Below are 26,088 nucleotides of genomic sequence, written 5' to 3'. Positions count from 1 at the left end.
TGAAAAAGCCTCTGCTGTTTTCCAGAACACTGCGAAAGTATTCAAGGGTGAAAACAAAACACTTGATCATGGCCTAAAAGTGCCTAACCATGAAAGTGTAGACACTGATTCCATGTCAAATTGTTGTCAATGCATTGCAGTGGTGTTCATTCTTGTGCTTCACGAGTATATTTCTTACAAACGATCAGATTTCAGCATGCCACAGTTTTAGAAACTATAAATAAGATTGTGATTGTTATTGTAAAAATGTAATCAATTCTTGTAAAGACAAAAATGAAAAAGTGATTGGATTTTTTGGATCACATCTCCTTGTTCCTCAACCCATAAATGTGAGAATGTTTCTGTTAAGGACCACATTTACCCAAATCTATTCAAGATCATTCAGATGTTTATATTGTCGCTTTAGTGCTATAAAGTCGCTATTATTTCTTTCCATTACTCAATGTCCTCCTCTTTTGTCTCAGGCTGTGTGTTATTTAGATGAATATAATGAGATGCTCGACTTCATTGTGAGGTGGGCAGAGAAAGGGAGGATTCTGGTGAGGGCCAATGTCATATGGAACTCCTCGGCACACTTGCAAGAGCAGATCAGGATGTTTCAAGTGAGTTTCAGACACCGTTGTTTCAAAATGAGCATCACTGTTTTTTTCACACCCAACGCTAATTCTTACTTTTAAATGCCGAAGGCTGTCCTGAGAGAGTCGCGGGAGTTGCATGGAGATCTGGAGTCCATGGCAGAGAAAGTGGAGCTCCTGTCCGAGGTGCTGCAGGTTGAGTCTATGAGCCAACAAGTGTGTGAGCTCAGTCGACACACAGAGGAGCTTCAGCAAAGTATCAAGATCCGTCTGCAGAGTTTAGAAGACGCTGACAAGGTACTATCTGCTGTGTCTGTCCCTTAACTAAATCTGCTGAGAACTTGCAGTACGTATTTAGACCTGAGAGTGATGATGACTCCAAGCCTTTGTTGTATTTGTTACAAAGAATGAAATTACTTTCTAATTTAGTCATGTGCTCTTGACATTGCAGTTGCTCGCTTGTGTATCAGTGGGCACTTTTGTAATGATACTTGACTGTAAATGTAGTGTCATCCTCTCATTCAGATGCCAGTATTTATCCAGCAGAAACACTTAACTGCAAATGAGCAGGGCTGACTTCTCTGGTCCAAGTTTAATGATACATTAATGATACATTTTGAGGGGGAAAAAACAGTGGTGGAGGGGCTGGACCAGTTTTACTTTCAAGCATCTAAATGCATTACTCTATAGAAGTGCTTTGTTATTGAACTGTAGTATCTAGTATCTGTAGTATCGCTATCACTGAATATACAACTATAAAAGTTCAAACTCATACTGAAATAATCCATCAGTCACGCACTCTATTTTTCATCAGGATATTCAAGTACTAATTTCCGACACCCCCCACCTCCTAAAAAAAAGTTTGCGTGAACATAGAATATTATTTTTTGAAGGCTAATAAAAACTAGTGTCTCATGGGTCTCGGAGGCTGAAGCGCTACCCATTGAGCAGCAGATAACATGAAGAAGTAATGCATTAGTTAATGTACTAAGTACCTATATTTACATACAGTATTGTGATGAACAAGAAGGTAGTCAAGATATTATCTAAAATAATTATTGAATGAATTTCTGACACCATGTGACCGATGAATGTTTGTAATTGGGTGAGCTGCTGTGCTGAAGAGGCACTTATCTCGGCGCACTATATGTCTATAAACGACCAAAAAAAAGATCACTGTCGAGACAAGCTGATGATTTCAGAATTGTTTCTCTGCCATGTCAAGGTGGGAGAGGGATAAAATGAACCCCAACTGTCAATCAAATGCCTTTTGTTGGTGTTAGCGTTTCACGATACCCTTTTATTTCTCAGACTATGGAAGCTTTGGAATATGAAGTGAAGGCTCTGCATGTTGCTTTGGAGCAAGTCCAATCCACCTTGATCTCCCCAGAGCTGGCGCGGCAGAGTCTGAAAGAGCAGCTGGCACAGAGACAGGTATCAATGAACCATCCTTTTTTGTCAGTTTTTTTTTTGATAACGTCCAAAAATTCCCTGTTTTGCAGCGTCTGTTAGCAGACATGGAAGGTTTCAAGCAGCAAGTCCAGAGAGTGCAGCTGTGTCAGAGCGCTCTGCAGGTGCCAGAGGAGGTGATGCCCACCCTCACCATTTGTCGCACTGCTCTCCGTCTGCAGCAGGAAGCCAGTCAGCTGCAGCACGTGGCCATTCAGCAGTGCAACATCCTGCAGGTATGGAGAGAAAACCACACCGAGCCAAAGTCCATACATCAACCAAATGTTTATTTGCAGGAGGCAGTAGTGCAGCATGAGCAGTACGAACAAGAAGTGAGAGACCTGCAGGGCCTCATAGAGGAAGCACACCGGGTCATCCAGGACCGTCCAATTCCCACCAACAACATTCAGGAGTTGCAGGCCCAAATCCTTCACCATGAAGTAAACACAATCCCTGCATTATTGCGAATCAAAAAATGAAATTTCAGCTATGTTTTTATATTTCGAATTATTAGTAATCAAGATTAATAACTTCATTTTTATCGTCTCTGTCTGCCTATATTCCATATTGTTAATAGAGATTAATAGTGATTTATTTTTTTTCTTGTCCCTCATGTTTATTGATTTCTATGAAACATGTTGTAGTTATAAATATCTTACCTTTATAATATTCAATATTGTACGATATTGGCGCTTCCCTTCCATGGTAAAAAATTGTTACTATCAAGGGCAAAGTTGAGATATTTTGCACATTCAGATTTTTGTGCGTAAACTTTATTTTGTCTATTAGGAACTTGCTCTGAAGATCAAGGTGTACCAAGAGCAGATCGCTTCACTTAACTCGAAATGCAAGATGTTGGCAGTAAAGGCTAAGCATGCGACAATGCTGCTGACTGTGAGCGACGTGGAGGGACTGCCTGATGGAGAGAAATCATCAAAGTCGACAGCACAGACTGTGATGGTGAGAGAACCCTGACGGGACTGTATAATAATGTTAAATAACATGATAATGTTCATCATGTTAATGTGTAATAATGTTAAATGGAGACGCCCCGTTTACAAAATAGAGTATGAGGTGGGGAAACCATGAGGGGAGCAGGACAGTTTGGAGTTATAGGCTAGGGAGGTTGTGGATGAGTGAAATTTTATTTTTCTTTCTCTGTCGTTTGTCTGTAATGCCAATGCTGTGTCAGATGACTGCTGGTCGCTGTCATACCCTCCTGTCTCCGGTCACTGAGGACTCTGGGGAGGAAGGAACCAATAGTGAGGTCTCATCCTCACCAGTGTGTCGCTCACCGTCTCCAATCAGTCAAACCGAGGCCACTACAACCAGGGTACATGTGTGTCGTGTTTGGACAGGTAGCTCTTTATTTGACAGCGATACAGTCTGACCCTGCTTTCTTCTTTCAGATGGGACGAGGAACTCTAATAAGAGCTCCCATCCAAGAACTGTACGATCCAACGTTTGAGTCGGTGGCAAACTTGGATGACTTGCAGCGCTCATGGGAGACTCTGAAGAATGTGGTATGTTGCTGACGATGGCTTCCAGCTTTTTTTTTTTTTTACGATAATTGCATGGACTTGATTCTGTTTTCAACAGATCAGTGAGAAGCAGAGGTCTTTGTACGAGGCTCTGGAAAAGCAACAGCACTATCAGAGTTCCCTTCAGTCAATCTCGACCAAAATGGAAGCACTGGAGTCCAAACTGAATGAGCCTGTGGAGTCAGATAGAAGTCCTGACAGCCACATGAAGATCCATGAGGTGAGTCTTCTTGACTTATTCAAACTTTTTCAGCATCATGCCACATGCCACCGTGGATTCCCATCATCTGTTTAATCATTTAGGGGTCCGATGTGGCTATCGGCCTGTGTTTATTCGACCCTCAGAGGGTCATGAGATATTGTCTTGTTTTTTTTTAACTGTTTTTAACAGTTAAAAGTTATTTCAATTGAGCTTTATTTATAAACTTTGTTTCCTTTTCTTGAATTGTATTTTTTTATTTATTTAATTTGAAATTAATTTGACATTTACGTATAATAATATAAAGTATATTCATGCATTTATTAGATTTTTTCCCCACTCATATTCATTGATTTTTGTAAAGAAAAATATTTCATATTAATATCTCCCTTTCATGATAAAAAAAATAATCTGACATTTTTTGTTTGTTTTTGTCTGATATGATTTCATTTACTTTCATTATCCTGTTGACTTGTCTCCCACTCATTCTCAAGAAGGCTTCCTCTATGTGCAGTCCCAAGGTGAATCCACTGAAAGGGTTCAATGTGATGTTTTTAGGATCTCACTGAAGAAATCAACACGGTGCAGGCTGAGATAAACCAGCTGCAGGCCAGCTTCACTGAAGACCTCAGCTATGGCGCTGTGAATTCTGACATGGTGGAGCAGCTGGCGATGCGGTCGTCTCTGTCCGTACTGGCTGAGAGGATGGCCACCATTCACATGAAGGCCACTGGGAAACAACAGCTGCTTGAGGTATCACCGTCTTCTGAGTCACTTTGGAGCGCACAAGTTCATGAAGATCTGTCTGCCACAGGAGCATGTGAGTGAGCGTCTGGAGGGCCAACGTCAAGAAGAGGCCATGCAGCGGTACAAGACTCAGGCCGATGAACTGGACCGGTGGTTTAAGAGTATGAGCCTCGCTGTTTCCTCCATTCTGGAACCCCATACTGTTGAAGAGACCGATGTGGACGCGCAGCTTGCTGAGTGTCAGGTAATCAGCCTGTGTGTGTAAATATAAAAACATGATCTGTGGAGAAAATTGAAGGATTTGAATTGATTCACTGGTGTTTTATACTCTTAAAATGAGATCGTTCACATTATTGAAATAATGAATCTCTCTCTAACAAGCACTGTATTATGTATGTGTTGTAGTTATAGCGGATGATCCCAGGGGGCAGTATGTGTACTTAAAGTGAACAAGAGCATTAGCTGAAGGGTCAGTTGTCTTGACACGAAGCAACTGCAGACTTAAGCAGATTATGTAGATTTGAGAGTGTGACCGGGGCCTGTTGGCAGCGAAGGAATGAGACTTCAGGGGTTGTGGCTTCCAGCCGATTACAACAGCCCTCTGGATTGGTGTGGTGACAAAGCTGCTTGAATATCCAAGCAGGGGAATCCTGAGAGCAACAAGTGTGAGGAGAGTCGGAGCAAGCTTTGCTTCTAGAACACAGGTTTTGTCATCTCAAGTGCCTTCACTGATGGATGGTCTCCACCAGTCAGCTTCAGCAGCTGGGAGGTTTCTTTTCATTTCATACGAGACCATGTTTACTGTAGAGCGTGGCATGTGAGGGATTAGCCGTGATATGTTGCTCAGGAGACGGAGAGGTAGGTCGAGGATGAGACCAGAGGGGGATCTCTCCCTCTCCTGTGGCCGGGGAGAACGTTGGGTCTAGCATCTACAGAAGATCGACGAGTGGCGGTGCATTCGGTGACAGCATGTTTGAGCTGGCGTCTCTGCTTCTGCTGCTGCAGAACATGCTGCTGGACATTGAGGAGAAGGTGCAGGCCCTGTCAGAGCTCACCATGCACAGTGAGAACCTGCTGCAGGGGGGCCGAGCCAGCACCCGGGAGGAAGCTGAGCGACTGGCACGGAAGTTACGGACCCTCAAGGGCGGCCTCTTGGAGCTGCAGAAGATGCTGCAGGACAAGCAGATTAACCTGCAGGTGACGCAGCTGCATGCGAGAGTTGTTGATAGTGAGGCCAAATTTACAGTGATATTTCTTACAGCTTTATTTTACTCTGACTTGATCATTTTGGCTCATTGCTTTTCTTCATTTGCTTGCCACTTTCTTTTGTTTTGGTCTGTTTATTTAAAAGCATCCCAACTAGCATGGCTTATATTATGTATTTGAATCACTATTACCTTTCATCACAAGCCTGTAGCTATTTTGTGGTGTCCCCAAAATTATAAGTCAGTATGATCCCAGGAAGGACAGGTCCTGGTCCACTCTGTCTTGTAGTGACCTTTTAACTCAGTGAAAATATGGTCTTTGCAGCAGGACTCTTTGCATGAGCTGGAGGACAGTGAGTCGGACTCCAGTCTCTCACAGAGTCCCAGTGTGCAGGACTGGCTGGCCCAGGCCCGGACCATGCGGTCCCAACAGCACCAGGACAGTCTGCAGACACAGAGGGTACCTTTTTTAGAAAAAAGATTTTCATCTGAATGTGGACTGCAAACTTAATCTCTCTTGTGTTCAGGAGCTGGAGGAGCAACTTGCGGAGCAGAAGAAGCTTCTTCAGTCTGTTGCCAGCCGAGGAGAGGAAATCCTCATTCAGCAAGCCTCCCCCAGCAGTACAAGGTGCACTACCCCTGATACATATACATATACACATAGAGGTGTTTTGCAATACCTTGGTTGCTCATCCTTCTTTTGTTTTTTGCATCTCTGCAGTGCTTCAGAACCGTTTTCATCAGCAGCATTGATGGACAGGGAAGCGCAGGCGGCGCTGGAACAGATGAGACAGAGATGGGAGAGTCTGAGGCTGGAGCTTAGAACCAAACTCCAGCTCTTGGAGAAGACGCTGCAGCAGGACAAAAAGCTGCCAGTAAATACACTCGACAGTACATGTTTGCACTGCTGTTTGAGTGGAAACAATGAACGTCTGCTCTCTACAGGTCTTTGTGAGAGCTCCGGGGTCACTGTTTAAAGAGGACTCTCCGGTGGACAAGTCGTCACTGCAGACGCTCTATGATGAATTCAGACAAACAGTCAAGGACACAGACACTCAGGTTTGACTGCTTTTTCCTCATGGAAAAATAAGATACACAGCAGATGATGACCTAGATTGTTGTTATGATACAATGGTAATCTAGTCTTTTGTCAGTGTTTAACATTGTCAACATTAACTCTCTTGTCCTTGTCCATACAGAGTGCAGGTGGTGTGCATGTGGAGCAGGTGCAACAGCAGCTCTACACAGCTGTAACTTCCACCTCCTCATGGCTGGATGCGGTGGAGAACAATGTTTTCGCAGGCCCAGTGCTGGTGGCTGACAATGCAGCTCAACAATCTCAGCTGCAAACACAGGAGGTTACACATTACATTCGTGTTTTGAACGATTCCTTTGTCTGGACCTGGCTCACATTAGTATCGATTGACTTTGCAGATGTTACAGAATGACATGAGAAGCATGATGGATGAGGTGAAGCTCAGCTGGACTCTGCTTGCTGGTTCCTCATGCTTAAAGCTTGAAGACCGCACTTTGCTTGAGGACAATTTGAGTTGTCTGACAGAAAGGTTAGGACTAGTAGGCTCTGCTCTCGGGCAGAGTTGTGACCACATGAGGACCAAGACGCATGAGCTCACAGCTTATCAGGTGTGATTCAGAGTCCTACACGTTTCAGTGCTTTATTTGGACTCCTGGGACTAACAGTGAACATCTGTGTGTCACAGACGGAGTTGCAGGAAGTCCAGACTGCTTTGATAGAGACCAAGTGCCAGATTCTGCAGGCCTTACCTGGAGCCATGGACAGACCCACACTGGATCAGCAGAAGGTACAGCAGGCAGGAATGTTATTATGAATGGGATCAGTTGATGTATTTGTACACATTTGATCAATATTGTTTACACTGCCTTCCACCTCAGACCATATCCAGTGCGGAGGAAAGTCTCAAAGAGTTTGATCAGCGGATCACTGAGCTGAAAACCAAAGGTACAGCACTCCAGGCGGATCAGATGTCCACAACCAAAATACTGAAGCTTCAGGTGACGTTTCCCTTTTCTGTTGGGTTGTTATTTATTCTGTATTAACACCTATTTGGCTTTTTTGGTTCAGGATTCCTTCGAAGAGTTGGTGATGACTGTTGGCTCTCGGCGCAGTGGCCTGAACCAGAACTTGGCTCTGAAGGAGCAGTATGAACGTGCGCTGCAGGACCTGACTGACCTGGTGGACACAGCTAAAGACAAGATGTCTGCTGATCGTAGGATTGTCGCCAGCTCTGTGGAAGAAGTCCAGAATCACTTAGACAAGCATAAGGTCCGGTTGAATCACAACTCTGCTTTAAACGATATCTCTGACTTGGTGTCATTTTTTTCCAGGAGTTCTTCCAGGGTCTGGAGTCTCACATGACATTAACAGAGACATTATCTCGAAAGATTAGCGGCCTGATGCTTCCTGAGGAGAAACAAGTTCTGGAGGAAACTCTAGCTCAGGCTCAGGCTGTGCTCAAAGCAGCTCACAGTAAAGGTGTGGAGCTTGAGTGTGTGCGAGAGGTGAGTGCGCTACATTTGACATTCCTGTGTTAAAAAATTAGTGATAAATGACTTCCAAATGTGGATGCATTACTTTCTACTGTAACCCTTGGGCCAGTATCACTATCCTAGCCGTGCTGGAGCTCAAAAACACAGCACAACTAACTCATAGAGAGTTCTACACATGGATAGACAGAAGAATTTTTTTCACTGAGATGCTCCTTCTGAACCAACTTACAGATTACTTACACAAAGGTGCGCTTTAAATAGTGATGTATTATGATTTATTGCATATCTGCATGATTATGATATATTATATATTATATTTACTCCTATTTTTTATTGGTACATTGGCTGAATATACAGTTAATTTCTGAGTTCACATGGAAGTCATCACAACAAATACTTCACCATCACATGATTATAGTCTTTATCTTTGTCTCAAGGCATTTACAATTTTTATTTAATATGCACACAAATCTATTTTTATTCTATTTTAAAAATAAAATTAAATAATTAATTGCAGAGTTGGTGGCGCTTGATGCAAGATTACCAAAGTCTGAATCGGCAACTGGAGGCTGTCGAAGAAAGCATCCCGACTGTGGGGCTGGTGGAGGAGACAGAGGACCGACTGCAAGACAGGATCTCACTGTGTCAGGTGAAAAGCACAGCTATAACTGTAGATGTATATGTGGCCAGACATCAATATAGGATTGTCTTGAGCATAGAACTGAGTACTGCTTGTCTGGTTTTCAAAAGGTTTTAAAGGGAAGGCTCTCAGAGCACCAACACAAGCTGTACCAGGTTCTGGATGAAGGTAAACACCTCCTGGTGTCGGTCTGCTGTCCTCCCCTGGAGAGTCAACTTGCGCTGCTCGGAGATCGGTGGCTTAACAACACCAACAAAGTCAACAAGGAACTTCAACGTCTAGAGGCGATCCTCAAACACTGGACAAGGTCAGATGTTATATTGTGTATGTATATAGTCACTCTGCAACTGGGAGGTTTGGTTCACTCTAGTGCAGCTGACTCTCAAAACAAGGCGCTGAACTGTTCTTTGTGATTGCTTTGTCAGAGGGTAAAATTAATTTTCTCTTCTAGGATAAATGATTTTCTTTTTCTCTGTTGCTGCATGCTTCGACATTTCTACGTGAAGAAGCTACTCCACTGAACTAAACTACCTGCCGTTTTAGGAATGTAAAAAAGCAGGGAAAAAAAACTATGGTCTTTGTAAAACTACTGTTTTGTTCTCAGGTACCAGAGGGAGTGTGGAGAGCTCAGTGAATGGCTACAATCTGCTCTGGAGCGACTGGAGTTCTGGAACACACAGGCTGTGTTGGTACCCCAGGATCTGGAGACCGTCAGAGACCATCTCTCTGCTTTTCTTGTGAGAATCCCAGCATTATTTGTACTTATTGTTGTGCAGCAATCGCCTGTATTCTGATGCATGTCTCCCATTCTTCTTGCCGCCAGGAATTTTCCAAAGAAGTGGAAGGCAGATCTAGCCTGAAGACCTCTGTGGTTTCTGAAGGCAACCAGCTGCTGAGGTTGAAGAAAGTGGACACTGTGGTGCTGCGGTCTGACTTGGAACGCATCGACACCCAGTGGAGCGAGCTGCTGACCCGCATCCCAGTGGTACAGGAGAAGCTGCACCAGGTAACGCTACTGTCAACTCCACAGTCCACAGAGATTTTTATTTTGTTGTTGCGGAATTGTGTTTGATGAACCGTCATTTCTTCCCAAGATACAAATGGAAAAGCTAGCGTCCCGTCATGCCATCACTGAGTTGTTCAACTGGATATCATTGATGGAAAACGTCATCGAGGAGGACGAGGAGAACTTGAAGAGCGCTGTGGGATCTAGTGTGATCCAGGACTACCTGCAGAAATACAAGGTATGTACAATGGTTATCATTTTTAAATCTCGTATCCGCGCATTGAATTCTTGTTTTGGGGTTGTAAAAAATAATTTCAAAGCTGCTTTAGTAGAGACATAGTTTGATTATATACTCATAGACAAATGATGTCAATGAAATGCTGTCAATTTAAAACCTGTGCTCTTGTGCCCTAACAGGGTTTCCGAGTAGATTTAAGTTGTAAGCATCTGACTGTGGACTTCGTCAACCAGTCGGTTCTGCACCTCAGTGGTCATGACGTCGAGAGCAAGCGCAACGACAAGACTGACTTTGCAGAGCGACTGGGTGCCATGAACAGACGCTGGCAAATTCTCCAGAGCCGCATCAATGAGAGAGTAAGAGCAACGGCAGCTGTTTGAGACGATGCACTCGTGAGATGTTGGTGCATGTTGTGATGTTGAACCCTGCAGATACAGTTCTTTGAGAACCTGCTGGAAATGTGGTTGGAGTATGAGAGCAGCGTCCAGACCCTTAAATCCTGGATGGGGACTCAAGAGGACCGTCTTCGGAGGAAAAACAGGCTGGAAGATCTGACGTCTGTGCAGAATGCTCTGAAAGACTGTCAGGTGAGCTTCTCTTTAACACGACTGTCAAAAATGTTGTTTTTGAATCCCTCACTTGAACCATTAGGAGATGGAGCACATGATGAAGGAGAGAGAGAAAGAACTGGAGCAAGTGGAGGAGCACGGCTGTGCACTGGTTCAGAACAAGACAGACGAGGCCTGTGCCATTGTCATGGAGACTCTGCAGGGTGTCAATCACACCTGGGCAAACCTGGACCACATGGTCAGCTGATCCACTGATCCACCGTCGCCATGTCCAGGATGTTTTGTGTTGATGTGGAATTGTTTTTATTTACAGATCAGGCAACTGAAAATCAGCCTAAATTCGGTTCTAGATCAATGGAGTCTGTATCGTCGAGCCTCGGAGGAGATTAACAGCTACCTGATGGAGGGCAGGTACTCTGTGTCCCGATTCCGCCTCCTTACGGGATCTCTGGAGGCTGTTCACCAGCAGGTCCAGAGTCTGCAGGTATGAGAAATGGTTTAGTAATTCAGACAGTACTTTGCGTGAATGTAAGGAAAGTTGATGATGATTTTAGGTCAATCAACCTGTGTTTTTAACATGCTAAAGTTCATAAGATGAAGCAGGATGTGCGTATTGGAACCTTATGGAGACATGTCACTATCGATTTAACAGGACTTGCAGGAGGATCTGGAGAAACAGGAGAGCAGCCTGCGAAAGTTTGGGGCTGCAACCCATCAGTTGCTGAAAGAGTGTCACCCCTCAGTGTCCGACTCTCTGAACAATGCCCTCAAAGACGTCAATGCCAGGTAGTTTTTAAGACTGTTTGTATGTATGGCCATTGCGGCGAGATTCATTTTCACGTTGGCCTCCAGGTGGACAGGTCTTTTGGAGGAGATCGCCGAGCGCCTGAAGAGCAGCAAAGCTCTGTTTCAGCTGTGGCAGAGCTACAAGGATCTCTATGAGCAGAGTTGCAGCAGCATCCAGCTGCAGGAGGAGAAAGCCGACCAGCTGTTGAAGACCACCTGCAGCAAGGACATTGCTGATGAGCTGGTCTCCACCTGGATTCAAGAGTGTAGTGTGAGTGAAGCTGCTTGGAAAGACTTCCCTCTTGTCAAACGTGATCACTCATATGTGTCGTCACAGGAGGTCCTCCGGTCACATGGCCCGGTGCAGGCATCCCTGCAGGTCCTGAAGGAACTTGGTGATCAGCTGAAGCTGCAAGTGGACAGATCTGCTGCGTCTGCCATTCAGTCTGATCACCTGTCCCTCACGCAGCGGCTGTCGACGACAGAGCAGGCGCTCACAAGGCAACTCATCACACTTCAGGTTTGACCTCGAATCCATCAGCGTCATCATATTGAAATGGTGTTCTATCTTATCTTCACTTCATCTATGTAGTGCATGTATGTCACTTCAGAGAGGAAATACTCAGTGGCATTTAATTCTCACTCTCAGACTGGGGTCCACGACTACGAGACCTTCAACGACCAGCTTGAGTCTTTAGCCTCGTGGGTCAATGAGGCGGAACAGGCACTGAAGGTGAACGATCCCAACGGCTCTACCGACCTCACGCTCATCCAAGACAGAATGGCTGTGCTCAAGGTGACTTCTGTCAGTCATGTCATACCTTAATAGTCTAAATATCACTTGTTAAAAATTCTGGTGTTGTCATTGTAACTGTTCTCAGAAATTGATGCTCAAGTTCAGCTGCATGGCTCCTGAACTGGAGCGTCTCAATGAGCTTGGTTATCGACTACCACTCAATGACTCCGAGATCAAGCAAATGCAGAACCTCAATAGAAGTTGGTCCACTGCCTCGACCCAGACCACGGAGAGATTCAGGTACTATATTTGTTTTACATATTTATAAATCATCCTTGCGTCCTTGGGCTTAAGATATTGCGATGTGTGTTTTGCAGCAAACTTCAGTCCTTCCTGCTGCAGCAGCAGACCTTCTTAGAGAAGTGTGAGACATGGATGGAGTTCTTGGTCCAGACGGAACAGACTCTGGCTGTGGAGATTTCGGGGAATTATAAGAGTCTGGTGGAACAGCAGAAAGACCATGAGGTATACACATCACAACACTGATTTATTTGTGACTTTGACATTTACATTTATTTTATTCAATATTTTTTTAATACGTTTGACCAGAGAGTTCACGACATGCCGCCTTCATAGCCACTTTCAGCCCACTATTGGTCATTTTCCTCAGAATTGATGCTCTATTTGGGGAATTTTGCTCAAAATTGTGTCTATTTTGTTCTGTCGCTCGCAGTTATTTCAAGCGGAGATGTTCAGTCGCCAACAGATTCTGCACTCCATCATCAGTGACGGTCAGCAGATGTTGGAGCAGGGTCAAGTGGACGACAGGTATCAACATCCAAGAAGAAATGTTTATGTTATATATTTATGTGTTTGTTTCAATCACTCTTAGCAGATCAAATCCCTTCAATACTCAGTTATTGTTGTTATGGATGTAGTGCTCTTTTTCCTTAAAATGCTACCCTCAATAAGTTATATTAACATTTCTTTTTACAAAGGTCAAAATATCCTGTTACTATGGTGAAAGTCGTAACAGCAGTAATTCAGCAGGCATATTCAAAGTTGTTGTACTAAGTGTAGTTGCATTGTCATCACATGGGCAGTGCTCATAATAGAGTCACGGGAAAACAGCAGCAGTAAGATAAGTAGTGTGAGTAGTAATATTAGGAGTAGCACCCGTACTTTTACTTACTTTTAGATGTTATAGTTGTAGTGCCACAAACTGAGCAGTGCAAGTTGTAAAGCCAATAGTTCAGGCGTTTCTAGTACTGCTTTCACAAGTGCTTTTCACAAGTTGGAGCTGCAGTGTTGTCACAGAAATGGTGTTGAAATAGAATACAAACAATAGTAGTTAAACAGAGTAAAATTGAGAGGTTTGTACTGCTTTTAAATGAACCGTACTGAACAATTATCAAATGAATACTGCTGCACATTGAACTATTTTGGCCGTAGGAGGAGTATGAGGTGTAGTGCTGGAATCACTTCCAATCGAAATAATCTGATCAGGAATATTGGAGCTTCAGGAAGTAGTACTAGTTGTAGTAATGTAAGTGGTGACTGTAAGCCCTAATAGCCTGCTCAATCTTGAGTGACGTTCTCTTTAAATTGCGATCTTTCCTGCAGCATTGAGTTCAACCAGAAGTTGGCTCTGCTGAGTAACCAGTGGCAGGGTGTGGTGCGGCGCGGCCAGCAGAGGCGAGGCATCATAGACAGTCTACTCCGTCAGTGGCAGCGCTACCAGGAGATGGTGGAAAAGCTCCGGAAGTGGCTCAGTGAAATTGCCCTCTCACCTGATCACCTTTCCCATGGGAAAACCATCCCATTGCAAAAAGCCCGCGCCATGCTGGATGCAGTCCAGGTAGGTTGCATCGCCTTCCTGCTGCACTGGTGGCCAGGTTCTAATATATCTGACATACATCATGACGTCTGCTCACAGCTGAAGGAGAAGGTGCAGCAGCGTCAGCAGGGCAGCTACATCCTGACGGTGGAGGCTGGCAGACAACTGCTCCTGTCAGCTGACAGTCAAGCTGAGGTGGCCCTACAGGCAGAGCTCACTGATTTCCAGGAGAGATGGAAGCAGACCAGCGTGTCTCTGGAGGAGCAGAGGAAGCAGCTCGGGAACCTGTTGAAGGTAACTCCAACATATAAAAGTGCATTTTTATAGACGCTGCTTGGCAGAGGTTGGCACTTTGAAATTGAATGTTTCTCGTGTTTATTATCTGCTATGTATTTTATTTTCAACCTGCTTTACCAATAGTATTCTGTTGTTATTTGCTACCCTTATTTAGCGCAGTTATTCATCGTTTAAAAAAACTTTTTTTACTTGTGTATTTTTTGTGCAGGACTGGGAGCGGTGTGAGAAGGGCATCTGTGGCTCTTTAGAAAAGCTGCGGTCCTTCAAACGACAGCTCTCTCAGCCCCTTCCTGACCAGCATGAGGAACTCCAGGCTGAGCAGATACGATGCAAGGTATTCAGCATGATACAGATGAATTTGCGAGTGTCTCTTTCTGATAAATATGTGTGTTATTTGACCAGGATCTGGAGAGGACCTTTGATGGCTGGACAGGTGACCTGGCTCACCTGAACATGCTGAGAGAGTCTCTGGCCAGCTACATCAGCACTGAAGACCTTTCTGTGCTCCAGGAGCGGATTGAACTGCTCCACCGACAGTGGGAGGAAATCTGCCACCAGGTAGGTCACACCTCCGTTTGGAGCTGTTGTGAAGTCAATTTCCCGATCTGCCGTGGTGGCCTCAGATGGTCAGAACAGGTTTCATGATCTGGTGTTGAAGAAGTCATGAATCTTTTTTCATGAGGCTGAAACATGAGATATCCATCTGTGAACGTCACCAACAGCACTATTAGATTCTGTACTACAGTTACGTGTGGAACCAGTGCAAACCTCAAGCTCATGTTGATGGTGTCGCTTCCTTTGTGGTAAAATAAATGCAGTCACAGGAAGTACACGTTCTGCTTTTGCAAATGTTTGATCTCAGAGCAGTGATCCACTTCACTTCTCACTGTGACTGAAATGTTCCATCTTGTTCGCAGCTGTCGCTGCGCAGGCAGCAAGTGAGTGAGAGGCTGAATGAGTGGACGGTTTTCAGCGACAACTACAAGGAGCTGTGCGAGTGGCTGACGAACATGGAGGGCAAAGTCTCGCAGAACGGCGACATCAGCATCGAGGAGATGATCGAGAGGCTTCGCAAGGTAAACAGAGATGTTTCATTATTAACTCTGACTAACTGCATTCTTTCTTTTTTGTTTTCATTCTTTTTGATTTGGGCAATTGGCCCAAAAGTGTGCATCTTAAAAATATTTTTAAGCCCTATATTACAATCTTTAGATCCATATCTGTGATGCAATCATAAAGATCTCACCTCATCTCATCCTCAGGAGTACCAGGAGGAGATCAGTGTGGCAGAGGGGAACAAGCTGCAGTTGCACCAGCTGGGTCAGCGGCTGGCCAAGGCCAGCAACCAAAGCAAGGCTGCAGAAATTGAGCAAAAACTCAACAAGGTCAGCGACCGCTGGCAGCATCTTCTGGACCTCATCGGAGCCAGGTGAGGAGGATCTGTCCTCTGACCAAAGAAGGCGACTGCAGGGACTGTTTTAGACACTGCAAACTTTTAACTTCGTTCTGTCTAGTATAGACTTTACATTTGTCAATTAGCTTCCTAATGTAGTGATTTCCTGTTCTCAAGTATAAAGATTTTTCAGTTGTGACTGAGTAAAAACAACTTTTAACAAAGCTAATCTGGTACGATTCATTTTTACTGCCGGTCAGGTTTTAGGTGACTAAAGGTGAGGTGATTCCACTGACTGGAAATCCTGTGAATCAATGCATATATTAAGCAGTTGATTTTACATTACATTTTTCCTCTAATGGAATTCATTTGTCCTGATATTTGCAGAGTGAAGAAACTGAGGGAAACTCTGGTGGCAGTACAGCAGCTGGACAAGAATATGAGCAGCCTGCGCTCCTGGTTGGCCCACATTGAAGCAGAGCTCTCCAAGCCCATCACCTACGAAACCTGCGACTTCCAGGAGATCCAGAGGAAGCTGGATTTGCAGCAGGTAGCACACAACTCAAACCACGACTTCATCTTTCTTACTGCAAACAAAGCAACAAACAAAAACCCAACTTATGTAGTATTTGTGCTATAATGTAGTCAGGCTTAACAAGGTGCTAATACGTGCTTTATGATGTTTAACTACAGGATAATATGTTGCTAATACATGTACAAATTAGTACTTTATTTATGGTAATATAGGTTCCCTATTCTAAAGTGTGACCATGTCGTTGTGTTTGCCTTCACGTCACATCTTCTTTATTCTCCCATCAGGAGCTCCAGCGTGACATTGAGAAACACAGCACCGGAGTGGCTTCGGTTCTGAACCTGTGTGAGGTTCTTCTGCACGACTGCGACGCTTGTGCCACCGACACCGAGTGCGACTCCATCCAGCAGGCAACACGGAGCCTGGACCGCCGCTGGAGGAGCATCTGCGCGTTGTCCATGGAGAGGAGACTCAAGTAAGGAGATCAAAGTGATCCTCCAGGCAAAACTGTTGTTTTTAACTCGCTCTATCCTTCAGGATCGAGGAGACTTGGCGATTGTGGCAGAAGTTTCTTGATGACTTCTCAAAGTTTGAGGAGTGGCTGGCCACTTCGGAGAAGACCGCTGCGCTGCCCAACTCCTCTGGAGTTTTGTACACCATTGCTAAAGAGGAGCTGAAAAAATTTGAGGTAGGGATAGAAATAAACTTCGCTGATGTTTCCAGTGAGACTGTACTTCTAAGTGTGTGTTATTTAAAGACCTTCCAGAGACAGGTCCATGAGAGTCTGACCCAGCTGGAGTTGATCAACAAGCAGTATCGCCGCCTCGCCAGAGAAAACCGCACAGACTCGTCCTGTCGCCTCAAAGAGATGGCCCACAGCGCCAATCAGCGCTGGGACAACCTGCAGAAGAGGGTGGTTTCAATCCTGCGCAGACTGAAGGTACAAGTGTTTTCAATGCAGCTGTGCGTTTATACCTGCCACCAGTGTCACGGAAATAACACAAAAAACACATTAACTGTAGCATTAGCTTCATAAATATGACAAACTCCATAACTCACTCTGTTTTGCTTTTTTATCATTCATTTTTAAATGTTTATGTTGTGTTATCTTCTTGTTTTGTGGTGTGCTGACCTTGTTCTAACATGTCGAAACACACAGCACTTCATCAGTCAGCGAGAAGAGTTTGAGACTGCCAGAGACAATATCCTGGTGTGGCTGACCGAGATGGACCTCCAGCTGACCAACATTGAGCATTTCTCCGAGTGCGACATCCAGGCCAAGATCAAACAACTTAGGGTAGGAATGTCTGACCGTCATTCTTCTACTGCCGCTCCCTGGCTTTCATGGGTTTGTAATCCTGGAAATGTTCCTCTTGCCCAGTCCTTCCAACAGGAGATCTCTCTGACCACTGCCAAGATCGAGCACATCTTCCACCAAGGAGAGGCTCTGATTGAGAAGAGCGAGCCACTGGATGCTGCAGTCATTGAGGAAGACCTGGAGGAGCTACAGCGCTACTGTCAGGAGGTCTTTGGTCGAGTGGAGCGCTATTACAAGAAGCTCATCCACCTGCCTGTAAGTCAGGGCAGATATCTGGTCTCTCTTTCGAGAATATTTTTCTCACTGATGACTCACTCCAGCTTGCTGATGATGACACTGAGGTGTCCTTCTCGGACCGTGAGCTGGAGCTGGACGAGCCTGGGGATCTGTCCAACCTTGGGTGGAGCGAGCGATTAGGGGATGGGTTCTTGTCACCCCTGCCGTCCTCTGGACGCTCGGCCTCTCTGGCCGCTCAGTTCCGGACGGAGCGCTCGGGCCGAGACACTCCTGCGAGCGTGGACTCCATCCCTCTGGAGTGGGACCACGACTACGACTTGAGCCGTGGGTTGGAGAGCGCGAGCAGAGCGCTGAGAGAGCAGCAGAGTGAGGAGGGCGACTTCCTGCAGCGACCAGCATCTGCCATGTCAGGTGAGTGTCTGCACAGCCCATATCACAAAGCAGTCTCACCCACCCACAGCCTTGCTTCTGCTGCAACCTGACTCACACACGTCTGACGCAGAGACAAAGGTGAATCATTTCAAAATAAAACAGGAAACACAAGGCATAACTGATGTTAAATTTGGAATGTTGCCCTTCAAAATAAATAATTCAAGATTTATATTTTCTAAATAATGTGGAGGTACTGGAGTTCAAATATCTCAAACTGAGTTCATGACTAGTCATAAAAGAGTTGTATCTTGTTGAATTTATGTGCTGATCTAAGTGGGTGACACCTGTTGTGAGTATCCCTTCCAGAAGACGCCATTTTTCCTCGATACACAGTAGTGTTTCTAAATGTTTGTACTCTACAATGTTTCTTGCAGATGTAGTGATCCCAGAGAGCCCTGAGGCCTTTGTTAAACTAACTGAACAAACACTGAGGTCTTCCACTGGTAGGCACCAGCAGCACGCTACGAGTGCTCGAGGTCACAGAAGTGACACTACCTCTTCACTCTACTCTTATTTCTGTTCACTCATTCACTTCTATAAACACTTGGCAGCACTTCCTAACACTCCAGGATAGGTTCGATTCCATTTTGAGGCAGTCAAAGATGGAGCAGAACAAAATGGAATTCAGCCTAACCTTCGATTAAGTGGCTTCTTACTTTGTTTCGTTTGCTGTGTAGCGAAGCATGACTCTAACCAGCCCCAGTGCTGTGGGGGTGCCAGCTCACACCGGGAGTGAAACAGACACACAATCCTCTCGCCCTGAACTGTGATGATCAGAAGTCAAAACAAGTTCATTGGTTGTGTGCCTCCGGTCTCTCTGTCTGAGCTGGGCCCTCTGTCTCTTTTGGATGTCACAGGCTTTTTACCGACTCGTTTTTGTTTTTCATAACTGATCAGCTTGTTGATTCACAGGCGAGGCTGCATCGTCTGACTCGAATGTTCACCCACTGGACTCCAGTCGTTTCTCGCTTCAGCTTGACAGGAGTCGCAGTCGCACTCCCACCAGCGCCGAGCTGGACGGCTCCTATATGGGTTATGTATGTTACTTCAGTTGCTCGAAAGAAGATGTCGTATACGTGTCTTTGAACTGTGGTCGCAATTTCTCTTTGATAGATGCGTCTGCTGGGTGAGTGTCGCGGCAGCATCGACACGGTGAAGAGGATGGGCTACGAGCTGAAGGAGGACGACGATGCTGTGTCTGGACTGGCTGATCCAAGTAGCTCTGAGTCACAAACGTCAGGTACATAAAGGCATCACTATTCTTCAGATTAGGTTGAATCATACCATGGCAGCCATATTTGTTTTGAAGAGGATGAGGATGGTGAGTGAAAATGGAATAAAGCTGCAGTGATTCCCTCTGTCCTGGATCTCAGGGGTGATCGAACGTTGGGAGCTCCTCCAGGCTCAGGACCTCAGCAAAGACATGCGCACCAAACAGGAGCAGCATCAGTGGCAGCAGCTCAACTCGGACCTGAACAACGTTTGGACCTGGCTGGGGGAGACGGAGGAAGAGCTGGAGCAGCAACAGAGGTTGGACGTAACCATGGACTTCCAGAACATCGAGCTGCGTATCAAAAAGCTAAAGGTGAAGCTAAAGTCAGAAGCCAAAGGGTTTCGTGGTCTCGCTGGCTCCTGCTGATGTGTCGAGCCTGTGTGCAGGAGCTGCAGAAAGCGTACGACAAGTGGAAACCCATCGTCTTGTCCATCAACTTGTGCAGCGCTCAGTTCGTGCACTCGGACACGGAGGAGTCCCGAGAGCTGCAGGCCAAGCTCAAAGACATGAACAACCACTGGGACACAATGGGCAGCTCACTGGACGCGTGGAGGTCGTCGCTGCAGGAAGCGCTCATGCAGTGTCAGGTAGGTGCTGGTCTGAGTCTGTCTACTGCAACATCGACTTTACTTTAAGGATATGATGCTCGAGGCTCCAGTCAGATGTCAGTGTCAAGATGGAAATCAAGAATGATGTATTGTGATTTATTAAAAGTAGAGCTTTCCTCTTGTTAAAATGTAATTGTATTTCATGATTTTCAATTATTAGCTTCAAAATATTTAGTATTTGTAATAATGATAAATGATTGGGCTTGAAGATGCAGCCTTCAACACCACTCTATTTTGTAAAACGAATCTCATGTCTGATCAACAGGACTTCCACGAGATGAGTCACGGTTTACTGCTGTGGCTGGAAAACATTGATCGCAGGAGGAATGAAGTGGTTCCCATCGACCCCATCCAAGACAGCCTCACTCTGCATCAGCACCATAAAACACTCACGGTAACTGATGTTTTCATCACCTGATCATGAAGGGAATGAGTCACTGGAAAATCGGTGGTGTAGAACCTGGAAATGAGGTCACCAGGAACACAGAAAACTATCTGTGTCTGTCTGTGTGTCTCCGAACAGCAAATCCGCCAGGAGCTTCTGGACTCTCAGCTGAAAGTGGCCTCTCTTCAGGACATGTCCCTCCAGTTGCTGGTCAACTCTCAGGGAAGTGACTGTCTGGAAGCCAAAGAGAAGGTGCACGTCATCGGGAACCGCCTTAAACTGCTGCTGAAGGAGGTGACCAGAGACCTCCGGGAGCTGGCCAAGATCCTGGATATCACCAGCAGTCAGCAGGTGGCGTCCTCATCCAACAACAACTCACCGGATTCATACGGTTTGATGAGAATTGTCCGGTGACTTTTGTGTCTGACCTGTCAGGACCTGTCTTCGTGGTCTTCCACCGACGATCTGGACACTTCGGGCTCCCTCAGTCCTGCATCTGGAAGAAGCACCCCAAGTCGACGACGATCGGTAATATTCCCTTCCTCCTTCACTCACTGCTGTGTTAGAAGTGCCTGTGAGCAATGTGCTACAGCAAACATGAATCCCAAATATGATGTAACTCCAGAGGCCGATCCTGACTCCTGACTCTCCTCACACTGCCGCGGTCGCCACACACACTCACACACACACACACACATCCGGCTGAGCTCAAATTCACCCTCTTATTTCCCTCAACTGTAGAGAACAGTATTTGATTTGACGTGTTCATATTTTTCATTTTTAATGTTGCTGAGTCTGATTGGCATGTCGCTGCCTTTATATCTGTTTGCTACACATTTCACCGCTAGTCAAGTAGCTCTTGAGATGATGTCTGATGTCTGATGATGATCGGATCAGTCCTGACCTCCTCGACCTTCACCTGAGGTCTCATGGACACAGCTGCAACTTAAAAGTTGATTAGAGGGACTATAAACTATCATATTTTGAATATTCTTTGTGTAAAAAAATATATATATAATGATGAAAATAACTTCAATTATTTCAATAAGTATTATGATTCATTATTTACAGAGATGTATTGCATTCACTTCAACAAAAAATGTATTGTAAGTAATGTATTCTTGTTTTTGTGGCTTTTTTTTCCAGATTTTTTTTATTATTATATTTATTTATTTATCCATTATTATTTTCATTCTTTGTTCTTGTATTTCACTCTTTCTAACTTTGTGAGATTTCTTTCATGTGTTTTTCCAGACATTTGTGCTGTTTTGTTTTGCTTGACGATTCTTTTTACCTGAGTCATGTTAGGGGCTGTCGAGCCAAAGGACTGCAGGACTACGGTAAAATAATGTTAATATAAGAATCCAACTTAGATGTCATGTCAAATGTTGTAGTCTAAACATTGGAAAATTGGGAAAACCATAATTACACCATGAAATTACATGCTTAAAATATATTAATAATATATATTATTTGGTTTTATTTAAAGATTCTCTATTATAATTATAAATAATGGCAGATCTAATCTAAATATGGTTTTAAATAGGCACGTTATTTTCATGTATTTTGTTCCATATTATTAATTTGTTTAAGGGACAAAAATACTGTTAAAAGAATGTCATTTTTTATTTTTATTTAATTTATGTAATTTTATTTAGAATTAAGATTGTACTTTTGCATTAAAATATCAGTCTTATAAACAAACCAATAATAAGGATTAAAAACGAAAAGAAAAATAATCACCCAAAAGCAGTTTATTATTTTTCTTTAAGTGAATGCAATATGTTTCTGCTATTAATATCTCGTTTTTATATTTATTTATTCATGTATAAAATGCATTTTCAGTTTATCTTTCCCCTATAATTCCTTTGATTCTTGGACAACGCATGTATTTCCGACTGAAGCAGTGATCCGGTCCGATCAGAAAGCGCTTCCATCTCCCTGACAGAATCTTCACACATTTTGTTCTTTTCATTTGAGGATTTCATTTCCTCAGTGGCTTTGTCTTGATTTGTCTGGACTGAAACTTTCTTTCTTTTACCCCAAACCCTGTTCATTGCAAACAGCAACGGGGCAAATGTAGTGTGTCACAGCCTGGACCCTCTGTGAGCAGTCCACCACACAGGTACCTGTCTGTTGGTTTCTAGCACACGCCGAAGATAATGGAACTCACTCGCCCCATGATGCTGGCTGCAGCTCCATCCTCGGTTCTGTCCAAACCTTTCACTCGAGCGGCTCATGACGGTGAATTCCATCATCTTCTGTACGTCTAGACCTCCTCTGTAGGCTGGTGAGGCGAGCTATTCTTGACAAGAGGAGATTGACAAGACGTGACAGCAGTCCTCTCCCCCTGCCAGCTGCTTAATCTCTAACCAGTTTCTCATGTGAACCCCGAGTATATCTCTTGACCTAACATTCCTGTGCCGCTCTGAACACACACACTCCCCTGTGTACTTTGCTGAGTCAGAACATGTCTGCAATGAACAATTCCGAAGCGACTTCTCTCCTTCTCTCCTGTGTTTGATCTTTCTTCCTTTGCTGCTGCGTCTTGCTCACTATCCGTCCGCACACTTTCTTTTGAGGCCTAGCTGGGGGCCAGAAACCTTTGCTGTAGTCCATCAGAGTATCCCCTCCCATCAAGTGTTTTATAGCTCACAGCTTTTAGCTGAGAATGATGGTAAGTTCACCGTGTTTTGATGTCAAACACAAATGGTTACACTGAAATCTCTCTTCCTGAATCAGGATTCCAGAATCCCTCAAAACTCTCAGCTCCATGCATGAAAGGAGGTGTGTGAAGGTGTTAATATTGTTGGCCTCGCAAATATAGTTGACACATTATGGATTTTTAATTTCAGTTAAATTAAAATGAATGGAAAAAATAAATGGCACAAAAATGTTTTCTGATAAGCTGTGATAACTGAAAATAAGTACAGTTCTAAAAAAATAAGAATACAAAAAATAGCTAACAAAAAAGCATTTTAAAGTTCAGGTGACTCACGTATCCAATAAATAAAGGGCACAAAAATAATTAGAAATAACAATAATAAGAATAAGAACAAGTTCAGATGACTAAAAATAAATTATATTTGTGTCAAATTAAAAAATTAACTTTCACAAAAATATAAAGTATAGAAGTCTAACAAATATTTCACAAATAAAGGGCACAAAAATGTTTACGTCCAAAAGATGTATAACAAATTATGTCACAAAAAAAGCAACATTTGTGTCCAGTAAAATTCAAAAATAAACTTTTTTAAAGTTCAGAAGTCTAACAAATATTGAATGAATAAATGGCATAGAATGTTGATAAGTTGTCACCGAAAAATACATTCAGATGGTGAAAAAACGAATTATTTAAATTGTCATAAAAATATGTTTGAAAGACAGCTAAAAAATGAAGTTTGAACAATAGCTCATTCAGGTGAAGTGAGATCAGGCCCTCAGACCCTGTGGCTGTTCTCAGGTCCCGATGTATCGAAGTCTGGCACTTTCACTGTAACCCATAGTGCAAAAGCCCAACCCCACTGACTACACTAGTAATGTCACACATGAACGCATCTCTAATGCCATGAAAAACATCCAAATAACAGGCCAGAGGCGCCTTTTAGTCCTGCAAAGCATGCTGGGACATGAAGGAGGGAGCACTCAAGGTCGAGGAAAGTCAAGTTCCCATGCATAGGTTTTGTTCTTCAGATCAGAGGTGGGGATTGTGGGGTCACACCTGGTCCGACGGCAGCAGTGAGCGTGTGCTCAGACAAGGTTGCTGCAATTTTTGGTCGAGCAGTGTTTCCTGAAGAAACAAGCAGCAAGGCCTGGATGCTAATTCTAGTTGTGTTGCCGGTGGACTTTGCCTTTCATTATCGCTCCCATATTGTAGCGCAACAGTTTGTAATGGCACCTCGACATCGGCTTCTCACGGAGCTCGTCCTCCTCCGTCTCAGCTTCTACCTGACAACTAAGATCCTCCAGATAGTGGATGACTCACACAAACTGGGGTGGATTCCTGACCTCGACTGGTCATGAAGATCTGCTGGAAGATGCTCCAGATGATCTGCTGTGTGTTTTAAACACTGGATTTCTATTATGTAGCACTTTTCAAGCACAAACGCAACTCAACTTGCTTTTCAAAAGTGAAGGGCCCACTTGTTAACAGAAGGAAGTCCTAGTTCAGGACGCCCTGTGCCCGGAGCCGCAGGCAGCAGAGGACCAGGACCGGCTACCAGGTGGGCCCTGGACTGATCAATGAAGAGCTTCCATGTTACATCATGTATTGGATGGATTCATGAGCTCAAGATTGGTGGCGCTTTTTCTCACCCGTGCTGCTTCACGCTGCAACAAACTGAAGAGCTTTTAGCCGTGACTCCAGAGCCGCTCCAGCCTCTGACGCTTTGGCATGTCCTAACTTTACCGACACGTCACCCGCAGCATGCCCACTGTGCCTAACCCTAACGCCCCGAAGAATGCAGCTGTCAGATGTTTGTCTGGAGGAGATGTGTGTGACTGTGTTCCACCCGGTGTCAGTCAGCATGGAGGTGTCAGTCTGTCCTGGTGTTGCCTGAAGCAAGACACACTCTGCTTGACCTTCCTTCATGTTGTTTGGATCCGGAAAGAGTTCCAGTGAGATCAGTGTTGTTGTGAGATGCAGAGGAAAAAAAAAACCCTGGTGTCCTGCCGTGTGTGTTTGAGCAGGTGTCCCAGCGCCGATGGATCCGATTCCTTCCATTCTGAGCCGGCAGAGGTGCCCCGGTCCTGGTTCCTGAGGCGGGCCCTGTGGGTGGTGCTGCCCCTGCAACTGGTCCTGCTCCTGATCCTGGTCTCCGCCTTCCTGCTGCCCATGTCCCAGGAGGACTACTGCGCTCAGTCCAACAACTTCGCCCACTCCTTCTACCCGATGCTCAGCTACACCAACGGACCCCCGCCGGTGTAGCCGGGCCACCGACCTGTCGATCGACCCGACTGGACTGACCTGCACCAAAGCTGAGAAGAGGAACTGTGAACCTGCTCGCAACACAATCGTTTCTATAAACAACGTCACTTGTTTTCTAGCATGTGCTTCTCTCACTCATCTGTTTCTGTGGTGGGTTTGATTCATCCGACATGAGATTAACCTTTAACTCCCATTTGCGCTCAGTAAACCTTTTATTTTTTTAAGGACCGACATAGAGAATAAGATATAAACGCTATTGTATTTTTTGTATTACTGTCACTGCAGATGTCTAACAGTACAAGATGATATTATGTATATAATGTGGGGATCATGTGCGACTGTGATAAACTATGAATGCCAAATCTAATTTGTGACATTTGTGTTTTTATTTGGCTGCAGCTTACGTAACCAGATTAAACATGAAAATATTCGCCTTATTTTTGTTCTCCGCTCACATTACAGCGCTGCTTTTGGCCTTTCCCATGATAGTTATTGTTTTTCTGCGCATACCTTAAATTATTCAAATGAATGCCCCATAAATCAGCAAATATTGATGAAAATATTGCATTTGGAAATATGATTTTTGAAGGGAACCACAAAGCTGACTTTGAGGATTTAACTAGAAAGAC

At 44.5% G+C, this 26,088-nt stretch overlaps 1 protein-coding gene across 14 annotated transcripts in view; it reads left to right on the top strand.

Annotated features, from left to right (window-relative positions):
* syne1b (spectrin repeat containing, nuclear envelope 1b) overlaps positions 1 to 25,826 on the top strand; it is a 66,825-nt gene extending 40,999 nt beyond the window's left edge. For 5 of the 14 annotated variants that reach the window (XM_053844336.1, XM_053844340.1, XM_053844335.1 and 2 more), the window contains 61 exons: positions 465 to 602; positions 687 to 872; positions 1,887 to 2,009; positions 2,078 to 2,260; positions 2,321 to 2,464; positions 2,814 to 2,984; positions 3,217 to 3,357; positions 3,434 to 3,547; positions 3,624 to 3,785; positions 4,323 to 4,517; positions 4,579 to 4,755; positions 5,517 to 5,708; positions 6,045 to 6,176; positions 6,244 to 6,344; positions 6,438 to 6,591; positions 6,662 to 6,775; positions 6,916 to 7,074; positions 7,151 to 7,360; positions 7,438 to 7,539; positions 7,631 to 7,750; positions 7,821 to 8,021; positions 8,084 to 8,257; positions 8,763 to 8,894; positions 8,996 to 9,192; positions 9,490 to 9,622; positions 9,709 to 9,891; positions 9,980 to 10,129; positions 10,309 to 10,485; positions 10,561 to 10,716; positions 10,781 to 10,936; positions 11,012 to 11,182; positions 11,351 to 11,484; positions 11,551 to 11,755; positions 11,822 to 12,004; positions 12,134 to 12,280; positions 12,366 to 12,520; positions 12,598 to 12,745; positions 12,954 to 13,048; positions 13,844 to 14,078; positions 14,157 to 14,351; positions 14,563 to 14,688; positions 14,757 to 14,912; positions 15,272 to 15,430; positions 15,617 to 15,783; positions 16,135 to 16,297; positions 16,567 to 16,754; positions 16,817 to 16,967; positions 17,037 to 17,219; positions 17,439 to 17,576; positions 17,661 to 17,852; positions 17,918 to 18,245; positions 18,641 to 18,709; positions 19,179 to 19,303; positions 19,380 to 19,506; positions 19,640 to 19,851; positions 19,926 to 20,126; positions 20,413 to 20,541; positions 20,671 to 20,883; positions 20,968 to 21,060; positions 22,599 to 22,657; positions 25,222 to 25,826. In XM_053844336.1, the coding sequence (XP_053700311.1) occupies positions 465 to 602; positions 687 to 872; positions 1,887 to 2,009; positions 2,078 to 2,260; positions 2,321 to 2,464; positions 2,814 to 2,984; positions 3,217 to 3,357; positions 3,434 to 3,547; positions 3,624 to 3,785; positions 4,323 to 4,517; positions 4,579 to 4,755; positions 5,517 to 5,708; positions 6,045 to 6,176; positions 6,244 to 6,344; positions 6,438 to 6,591; positions 6,662 to 6,775; positions 6,916 to 7,074; positions 7,151 to 7,360; positions 7,438 to 7,539; positions 7,631 to 7,750; positions 7,821 to 8,021; positions 8,084 to 8,257; positions 8,763 to 8,894; positions 8,996 to 9,192; positions 9,490 to 9,622; positions 9,709 to 9,891; positions 9,980 to 10,129; positions 10,309 to 10,485; positions 10,561 to 10,716; positions 10,781 to 10,936; positions 11,012 to 11,182; positions 11,351 to 11,484; positions 11,551 to 11,755; positions 11,822 to 12,004; positions 12,134 to 12,280; positions 12,366 to 12,520; positions 12,598 to 12,745; positions 12,954 to 13,048; positions 13,844 to 14,078; positions 14,157 to 14,351; positions 14,563 to 14,688; positions 14,757 to 14,912; positions 15,272 to 15,430; positions 15,617 to 15,783; positions 16,135 to 16,297; positions 16,567 to 16,754; positions 16,817 to 16,967; positions 17,037 to 17,219; positions 17,439 to 17,576; positions 17,661 to 17,852; positions 17,918 to 18,245; positions 18,641 to 18,709; positions 19,179 to 19,303; positions 19,380 to 19,506; positions 19,640 to 19,851; positions 19,926 to 20,126; positions 20,413 to 20,541; positions 20,671 to 20,883; positions 20,968 to 21,060; positions 22,599 to 22,657; positions 25,222 to 25,459 (9,762 nt within the window). In that variant the 3' untranslated portion in view covers positions 25,460 to 25,826. Of the gene's footprint in view, positions 1 to 464; positions 603 to 686; positions 873 to 1,886; positions 2,010 to 2,077; positions 2,465 to 2,813; positions 2,985 to 3,216; positions 3,358 to 3,433; positions 3,548 to 3,623; positions 3,786 to 4,322; positions 4,518 to 4,578; positions 4,756 to 5,516; positions 5,709 to 6,041; positions 6,177 to 6,243; positions 6,345 to 6,437; positions 6,592 to 6,661; positions 6,776 to 6,915; positions 7,075 to 7,150; positions 7,361 to 7,437; positions 7,540 to 7,630; positions 7,751 to 7,820; positions 8,022 to 8,083; positions 8,258 to 8,762; positions 8,895 to 8,995; positions 9,193 to 9,489; positions 9,623 to 9,708; positions 9,892 to 9,979; positions 10,130 to 10,308; positions 10,486 to 10,560; positions 10,717 to 10,780; positions 10,937 to 11,011; positions 11,183 to 11,350; positions 11,485 to 11,550; positions 11,756 to 11,821; positions 12,005 to 12,133; positions 12,281 to 12,365; positions 12,521 to 12,597; positions 12,746 to 12,953; positions 13,049 to 13,843; positions 14,352 to 14,562; positions 14,689 to 14,756; positions 14,913 to 15,271; positions 15,431 to 15,616; positions 15,784 to 16,134; positions 16,298 to 16,566; positions 16,755 to 16,816; positions 16,968 to 17,036; positions 17,220 to 17,438; positions 17,577 to 17,660; positions 17,853 to 17,917; positions 18,246 to 18,640; positions 18,710 to 19,178; positions 19,304 to 19,379; positions 19,507 to 19,639; positions 19,852 to 19,925; positions 20,127 to 20,412; positions 20,542 to 20,670; positions 20,884 to 20,967; positions 21,061 to 22,598; positions 22,658 to 25,221 lie in introns of all 14 variants that reach the window. The other 9 variants (XM_053844332.1, XM_053844333.1, XM_053844331.1 and 6 more) reach the window with 6 other exon arrangements.
* Positions 25,827 to 26,088: the final 262 nt, after the last annotated feature.

This window comes from Synchiropus splendidus, chromosome 16, assembly GCF_027744825.2.
Source record: "Synchiropus splendidus isolate RoL2022-P1 chromosome 16, RoL_Sspl_1.0, whole genome shotgun sequence".
In the NCBI taxonomy this organism is placed as follows: domain Eukaryota; kingdom Metazoa; phylum Chordata; class Actinopteri; order Syngnathiformes; family Callionymidae; genus Synchiropus; species Synchiropus splendidus.
This window is presented reverse-complemented; position numbering and strand designations above follow the sequence as displayed.